The sequence below is a fragment of the Cupressus sempervirens genome, chromosome 10 (assembly GCF_028749045.1).
Source record: "Cupressus sempervirens isolate cs-2001-9-10 chromosome 10, ASM2874904v1, whole genome shotgun sequence".
Taxonomy (NCBI): domain Eukaryota; kingdom Viridiplantae; phylum Streptophyta; class Pinopsida; order Cupressales; family Cupressaceae; genus Cupressus; species Cupressus sempervirens.
In genome coordinates, this window is record NC_143127.1 from 629,188,873 (window position 1) to 629,197,984 (window position 9,112).

Consider the following 9,112-nt stretch of genomic DNA (forward strand, 5'->3'; position numbering starts at 1 on the left):
TATAGGACTATTTCGTGCCCATCTACAAGCCTGAGAAATCTGTTTTCCTCAAATACTATGAAGTAGTAGGTCAAGCATTATAAGACCATTACCTACTCATTCCTTCAAAGAGAAATAGAAAAGAATTGCTCAAATTCTAGTAATTGAAAATAATACAGTATAATTCAAGAGAAGAAGAGATTAAGGGTTCTGATTATTGATATTCTCTTTTCTCTCATTTACCATTTATCCCTTGCGAAATCTTCCTCCATAATGGGCATTAACTTATTGACAGGAGGGCTCAACATCATTTAGAGAATTGAAACACCACTGAACTAAATGTTTTTAAAGAAACTTACGGAGCAGCTAGAAGGTTTTAAGCTAGGTCACATATAGGAACGTTGACAGTACAAGGAGAACATTGCACATAAAATTCCTGGAGTAGCGTGGTAGCACATTTAACATGGAGGTCTGACATATGTCCTCATGAATGATCGCTGGCTTCACAGAAAGCACAGATGGTGTGATCTGGCTGGGTTACCTGAAGGTGCTTCATAGTTTTCCCACCTTTCTACTTAGAATTTGCTTCACATCCTGGGAGGCTTTGCCAAACCTCAGGTTTCATCATCCTGCCACTACGCTAGTGGCTATCTATGAATGAAAAACTGTTTACCTTATAACAGTTTACAACTTTTAAAAAATAAACTGAGTGTTTCTCCTAGGTATGGTAAACGGTTTTTGTGGTTGCATAGCCACTGCCTGCCACTACCATGAGGGCCAGGTTTCATCATTAGTTGGACGAACTTATATTTAGTGCCTATTCCTAAATAGTTGTTTGCATTAATTGTAATTATTAAGTTCGGATTCTAATAAAAATTGTTGAATGTGAACTTCAATGTCCAGGTTTTGTCTTGTAACTCAGTTAACTACAAACAGTAGACTGTAGAAATAACAAATAGCTAACTTGAAGTAATTTAATTAGCTTCCCTGGACCTGATAATATTGTGCTAGATAATTTTTGTGTAAATTTGGTAGAGAATCAGAATGAATCTAGTACAGCATTCAAGTACACTCTTATTTACCTGATGTACAGTACTTTATGTTGTTTGAAAGATTTTTACCTCTTAACACTTCTTTTTGGATATCACGAAAGTATAGGATATGAGTGCTTTCAATGGTGTATTTAATAATGGCTTTTTCTTTATTGGTTTTGTAGGATGGAGATTGCGTTGCGCAGACATGTTTCCTTTTTCAACATATTTTAAGGGTGCCAAGAGTTCTGCTGTTTTTGGATCAGTCAATAGCAAGGTTTGTGGGAATGAAGACAATGGACATCTGGAAAAAGGTCAATACAAGTCCCTTGATGGATTGTCAAACTCAGTAAATGGAAATATAGTTGATCTGGAAGCATTAAAAATTTCAGCTCCAGAAGGATCTCTTCACACTTGTTGAGCTAGCCACCATAGCAAATAAACCGGGCCAGTTTCTAGTATCTATCAAAGGGGTTGCCTTCAAACTATGATGATGGATCTCAATCCAATCAGAGGTCCAATCACTTGTTAAATTTGAAAGGATAATTTGACCTCATACAGATGATGGTGGGGACAGTTCTACATTTCAAACAAGGTTCCAGGTTTCTACTTTAATTTTTGCTGTAATTATTGTTCATCGATAATCAATGAAGGTGCTGGCCTGTCTCTTCACATCTGAATGCACCAGATTCTGAGGAATATGAGTGTTTCATCCAGCTTAATGCAGATCCAGATTTTTTCTTGCTTTGCATCATTTCAGTGATGCTAGAGCACAGGAGTAACTTATGATAACAAAGGGACTGTTCACATTTTCCAAGGCCACATCAATATGGAGTGGCATTTGGCTTCTTTCTCTCTAAATTAAAATTTAATTCTTAGTGTGCCAGTCAACTGCTATTCATTTTTGGAGCTTGAAAAGCTGGGTGAGAGTGGCTTTGTTGTAGCTTCTTATTGTCGTTTTTTTGTAGGACATTGTTAAGCCCTTTTCTGAATAGATTTTTATCACGTGCTAATGAGAGTTGCAATTTTGACAGCATAAGAGTTAGCAATTTGTTCATATAGATGCGTGCATTGTTGATTCATATCTCATTTTTCTTTGATAAAGTCATGTAAGCCTGAACACTTTCTGGTCTAGCAGTAATTTTATTGTGGAAGTATTTGAATATTCCTTGGAGACATTGGACTTCTGCAAAAAATGTTATCTATGAGTATAACAGCTTCACCCAATCCGAGAAAATTCTGCACATGTCAGAAGTGACATTGTTGTAAATGAACAATGAATTTGATGTTATTCTGAGGCAAACAAGTCCTGGCACTAAGGAATTAACTATATTTAAAACAGAAAATTCTTGTTCGATCTCAGCAGCAGCTTTTTGCATTTTGATTACTTGTGCATTTACTGTGCTTCCCTATTAGTACGGACCTCTTACTTGATTTCACGTAATCCTAGGTGACAAATCTGTTTCTTTTCAGAAATTTTGGATTTGAATGTGTAAAATTTAGCATATATTTGGATATTTTGACAGCTCACATCATATCTAGATTCTATATTTTTTTGACCTATTGCAGATAGGGAGGCACAGGAACAGTGAGCATACATGTATTTGTTTCGGTAAAGAATTTCTTGCTGCTACTTCAAAATATAACTAGGCAGTTTGACATTTTTGTTGATTGACATTTTGGTGTCAACGACTCTCATGAATTTCAAGTTTATTTTATGACCAGGGTATTCAGGCAGTAGTGTAACTTGGCAACATTATGATGTTTGATTCACTTACGGGACTGTATACCTATAGAATGTAACAATGCAGAATCTATGGGGCTTGTCAATTTGTCCTGTTAACATTAGGTGGAATTGGTTGGTGTCCAAAATTTGCTTTTATCATATTCGATGTGCTAGATGCATGCCACAATGTGTCGAATTACTCTGTTACAACTCGAAAATTCCTACAGATATGAGAAAACGGAAGAAAGGTGATAATGTTTGAAGAATTAAACAGAAAAATAATAATTATGTTTTGTGATCTTATGACTCTTTTGAGTGTGCAAGCATTTTGAGTGTGCATAGATTACGCAAGATCTAATTTATAAATAAGAACATTCATGCTGGCTGCTTGTCAGCAATTTTACGTTACAATCCTTGTATTCAACTGTTGAAATACTGTTAGGACATACCGAAATTTGTCTTGCCTCCATAGAGATGTCCCATGTCCAAGGTTGTCCCTAGTTCCTTTACACTTGTTCATATTCACAGGCCAAGATATTTTACCAAATGTTGAATGCTTCTCTACTTTTATTTTTGTTGCAATTTTGTTCTAGAGCAAATGTTTATGAGTAAATTATGATGTTCAAGCAATCTGTAGGTGATATTTGAATGAATTGAAATGAATGAAGAACTGGCGAATAAAAGCTAAAAAGTCATAATGATAAGAAGTGCAGGATTGTACACCTTTCTATAGATAAACTTTGTTTACAATGAACTCGATTATTTAGCCGAGATGTGCAAATGCTAGAAACACTACCACATTTTGATGTACTGTGAAGCAGTTTATGATATATGTATCCTGAGATTTTATCTTATTTACGACAGCTTCAAAAACAACATATCCACAATTAATTTATTAGCATTCAAATTTTAGACCTTGTGAATAAAATCCATACACACTTGGAGGAGTTTGGCAGCCTACTCTTATGCTGTAGGATGCTACATTTGTGGACATGGATATAACATAATAATTTTAATTGCCTCTATTGTCAAAGTGGGGAATGCTTTTGTTTTTTCAAGCTGTTGGCAAAATGGTGATTCAGAAATTGAAGATCAGTATCAGTATGCTTATCATAGCTGTTGAGTAAATTTTGGATTCAAAATCTGTATCAAAATCAAAATCGTTGTAATGCAAGTGACCTTGGAAACTAGAAGCAGCAGGTCAAATATTAGCGAAAGCTCGGTTGACTCGTAGATGAGCATGTTTTGAATGTCCATCAATCTTTACATCATATTCCTTGTGCATTGAGGTTGCAGCATAGCTACCAGACAAAAGAGACTTGGACATCCAGCAACCTATACATCGTGAGGCTTTGTCTGAGCATTTCAAGTGCCTCTGACCTGGGTGTGGGAAGCAAAAGCATACTTAGGAAGATCTCTCTTCCTCTGTGAATTACTTGGGAAGACCTGTCTTCTGTAAATAATCTTTTACATGACACCATCCTCTTAAGGATTCAAATATAGGGTGAAGGAAGGATTAGCCTTACCTAAAAAGCTAAACTAGGTTGCCACAGATGTAAAAAGTAGTGCCGAAAGCCACGCTGAAACCTCCAACAAAAAAGAGAATTGATAGCTATATATAGACAATATTGGGCATTGAGAAGTCAATCTATAAAGTGAATTCTTTGAAGTTTTGGGAGACCTAGGGAAAGAGGCCAACAAAGACTATCAGCGTCTGTATCACAATCATTGATAATCAAATGATAATGGTAGGTAATCCTCCAAGGCCTGAATTTTTCAGACTGTGACTTGTCCTCAACATGCAGATAATATCCCTAGTTGGTTCTTTGGAGGTCCTGTTGTCCACGATACTGGTAGAAGTATGATAGTGCAATTTTTTCATTGATGCCAGATATTCTTGTCATGCACACAAACTGTAGATATTTTGTGATGAAAAATTGGATGTTGTTTAAACTAGTAGCACGAGATGAAATTGCATTCAAAGACCGAACTTATTTCACATGTTGAGCTATTTATAGATTTGACGGATGGATGATCAATGAAAGAGATTATTTTGAGAGGTTTTATGATTTTTTAGGTGCGGCCTTACAATTGTAACATAAAATAAATTTCATTATTCAAGGGCTTTAGATGGAAGAGAGAGATTTTTGAAAAATGACGGATGATAAGAGTCCTAGAATACTCGTGAGATTTTAAGAATAAACGATTGATTATCATAAATTGAATGTTTGATCGAGCATAGGAATATCAAAACAACTAACTTAATACAAACATGACTTATTCAGTTAATTTAATAAATGTCGAAATGAAAGAGATTTTGTGAATAGAAATATCAAAGAACAATTTTAGATTTCTACATGATTTTTTTCTTTATGAACTTGGAAAAGTTCATGTTTGACATGATTTCTTCATATTTTGTTTTCATAAATTCTTTATTCAAAATGGCGTGGGAGCCATGAAAGGTGGATATAGTAGTTTCCATGTGGAACAAATCTTGCATATTTCTTGTATGCAACAAAATAATATTAAAAACAATATAGATGTTGAAATTTTTTCATTTAATGAAATAAAAATGGTTGAAAACAAAAATAAATGTACTTCATATTTTTACTAGTTGAAGTGAGCATGTTGCAATGTTCATTGCATATGAGTTGTAGTTTTATGTGTAAGTTTTAACAAAGGGTGAATAATACTTATATAACCTTGAGAATGAAGGTGTTGCAGTTTTAGTTATAAACAATGAAAACTGGCAAAGGGATGTAGTGTTTCAAAAATAGGAAATATATCAAAAAAAAGTTCTCTAAACAAAAACATGGCATATAAATGTGTTGGCAATATGGTCAAGGAGATATGTTAGGGTTGTCACAGGGCATATAAATGTGTTGTCAGTTTGGCCAAGGAGATATGTTAGGGTTGTCATTTACGATAACATATACCTTTTATGAACAAGGCAAAACATAACATAGTATAAAGTTTTATAAACAAAGACAGAGTAAAGTCTCTAAATGTTGTGAAGGGAGATTGTGAACAATCATCTTATTTTGATCAATGCAAATCATTGGAGACACTTGGGCATGTGTGCTCTTAGATGAGGATAGTAAGGATATTGAAGAATACATGGGTAACAACACTCAAGTTTTGGATATTTACAAATAAAGTGTTAAGCATTTTATAGTTATAGATGAAGAAAGTAAAGGCAAAATAAAGGCATTTTGGTTAAGGGATTGTTTTGGTTTACCAAAATAATGACACAATGTTGGGACAAGATTCTAGATGCTAATCTACATGTGATAAAAATTAATTCAAAAGATTTAGCAAAGCATCAAGCATGACAACTGACACGAATATTTTGGCATAAAAGAAGAACTATTTGTTTGCAAAGTGTGGCGGTGTAATGTTTGAAATCACACTATCCATATTTGTAATGATGCAAATTTGATGCTAGTACAAGGTAGGACAATTGCATGATCAATTTTGAAGACAAAGCTACAACAATGGATAAGATATTGGAGAAATCATCACCAAGTATATTATTTTCTGTATCTATCTCTTTTGATAGCATTAGAAAGATGTTTGAGCGATGGACTCTTCTAGCATATTTGTATTGTAATACCAACTCCTAATAGGGTTGAGGTTCTGAGAAGGACAAATACACTATATAGATGTAACAGACTCATAATAGGGTCAATATCTTTCACAAGATGCTTTTGATTAGTATATCATTTTGTGAGTACCATCTCCATTAGGGTTTTCCCTTGGCTAGGTTTTTCCTAGTTAACAAATAATGGTGTTATGAGTTGCATTGTGTTATGGTTATCTTTACTTTTCAGTTTGATCATATATGCAAGTTTAAAGTTTGTTAATAATATCCATCATTGGGCAAAAGTTTGTGGAACACTAATTCATGCCCCCCTCTCAGTATTCCCTATTTTTAACAATTGGTATTAGAGCACAATTACTTAGAGGAGGTTTGACAGCTTGAGTGAGATTTCTATGGACATGGATCAGTTGCAAAAGAATCATAAGGAAGACCTAGAGGAACTCAATACAATTACTGAGGATAGAAATAAATCAAAGATCAAACTTAGAGATGCATAAGATTTCATTGAGAAAATTAAAGAGCAGATTGAACCATCTAAATCCAAGAAGAAAGTCGCATAATCAAATCAAGGATGATGAAGTGGTTTCAAAGCTTAAGGGGAATGAAATTTTGAAGCATGAGCTTGTGATAAAACACTTGAAGATGAGCATGATGGAAGATGAAAAGAAAAGTCAATTCGATTTGAGATCTGAGAAAGCGGATCTGAAGTCCAAACTTACCAAGGTGACATTGGAAGTTTAGACTGCAAAGTTACAATATAGAAAACTTGATAAGCACAACACTATTGTAAAATGAGAACTTACACAAACAAAACTTCTTGAGAATTCACATTCAAGCATTGAGAAACTTAATGAGCAGATTATAGCACAAGACCTATTGGAGACAAAACAAGGATTGGATATGGTGAAGGAGAATCATCTCAAGGATCTGAAGTTACCGAGGAACTAAGAAGTGCACTATCAAAAGGAAAGGATCTTTATGTAAAGTGTGGTCTTGCACACAAGTAGTCAAAAGAAATCTCAAAGAACAATAAAGACAAAACTGGTGAATTGGAGAAACTTGTTGATGAGCTCAAACACCCTAAGATAAATATTCTAGATTGAGTAGAAAATTAATAAGATAAATAATGAAATGAGAATTCTTGAGTTGGAGAAAGAAATAAAACATATTATGGAACTTTGTAAACTAAGACTTAGAAAATTGTTTAAGCGTGAACAATCATCTTATTTTGATCAGTGCAGATCATTGAAGGCAGTTGGGCATGTGCACTCTTAGATGTAGATAGTAAGTGTATTGAAGAACATGTGGGTAACAACACCTTAGCAAAGTATATGAAGATTTAGCAATGTGGTTTACAAAAGAGTTGGCGAAGTATTAAGCAAAAATGACAAGAAGATGAAAAATTTGGTATAAATGAAGAACTTTTTGTTTAGCAAAGTGTGACATTGTAATGTAATGCTATAATACTTGAAAGCATACTATCTATGACCAATAATGATGCAAATTTTATGCTAGTACATAGTAGTATGGTTGCACAATCAGTTTTGAAGACAATCTACAAGGACATATCAAATATTGAAGATATCAACACCGAGTAAAAGGTTTTTCATATCTACATCTTTTGATAGCATTATAGCATTATAAATATATAATTGCTTGTTTGAGTAATGGGCTCTTCTAGCATATTTTGCATTGTAGTACTAACTCCTACCAAGGTTGAGACTTCTAACAAGGCCTAGTCCTCTAAGAATGACATATACACCATACGGATGTAATAGAGTCCTAATAGGATTAATATCTTTCATAGGATACTTTTGATTAGTGGAACATTTTGTGGGTACCATCCCCACTACGGTTTTCCCTTGGCGAGAGTTTCCCTAGTTAACAAAAAATGGTGTTATGAGTTGTATTGTATTATGGTTATGTTTACTTTTCAATTTGATCGTATGTGCAAGTTCAAAGTTTGTTAAGGAGATTCCATAAGTGGGAAAATTTTTGGGGAACATTGATTCACCCCCCTCCTCAATATTCCATATTTATAACAAAGTGAAAATAAGTATTTACAATGCAATCATATGGATCTCGATCAGTGGTATTACATGCTTTTGCCAAAAGCTTTCTCATGTTTAGTTTGTCCTATATGATAAGTCACCTTAAACATTTTGTTCAATTTGTTGAGCAAACCTAATTGCTATAAATTTTTAGAGAGACCTCTTTGAAAATTCAAAATGATCTCATTGACATGTTTAAATGGTGTACTACTTTCAACCCAAAGGATTTAAAGTTGTTGAGTAATCCCTTCTGGATTCTACTTTATAACCCCAATACTTTGAACTCTACTCTAAAAATAGCTTTATCAAATTCGAGGATAACTTTGGTAATGTTTTAGATTTGGATATGAAAAAAGATAAATTTCTTTACCAAATTCATTTGCGACACGCTCACTTGCGACACTAAATCCTTCTGGCACACTTTGCTCCCCCGCCATCCTCCCCCACCTTCCACCCTGGACTAACACTCCCTGGGTTCCCTTGCCTCCACTCTCTATGACATCCCATGCTAGTGACCCACACACCCTGCCTCTCCCACCCACTGCCATCTTTTCACTCCATCCTTAGTTGGAGAGGCTGTTAAACTCATGAGATGTAGCAGAGCTACCGATGAGGATGACTTCCAAGCAGAGCTTTTTAAGCTTGGTATTCTAATTTTGTGCCTTATTCTCCTAGTGCTCTTCAATATGGTGTGTACTGGTTTCCCTCCTTCACGGTCGAGGCA

The 9,112-nt window shown here is 34.6% G+C and overlaps 1 protein-coding gene across 1 annotated transcript in view; it reads left to right on the plus strand.

The window, feature by feature from the left end:
• EMB2753 (tetratricopeptide repeat (TPR)-containing protein) overlaps positions 1 to 2,372 on the plus strand; it is a 154,829-nt gene extending 152,457 nt beyond the window's left edge. Inside the window, exon 26 of the mRNA XM_089804127.1 lies at positions 1,196 to 2,372. Within this exon, the coding sequence (XP_089660253.1) occupies positions 1,196 to 1,431 (236 nt within the window). The 3' untranslated portion in view covers positions 1,432 to 2,372. The remainder of the gene's footprint in view (positions 1 to 1,195) is intronic.
• The last annotated feature ends 6,740 nt before the right edge of the window (positions 2,373 to 9,112 follow it).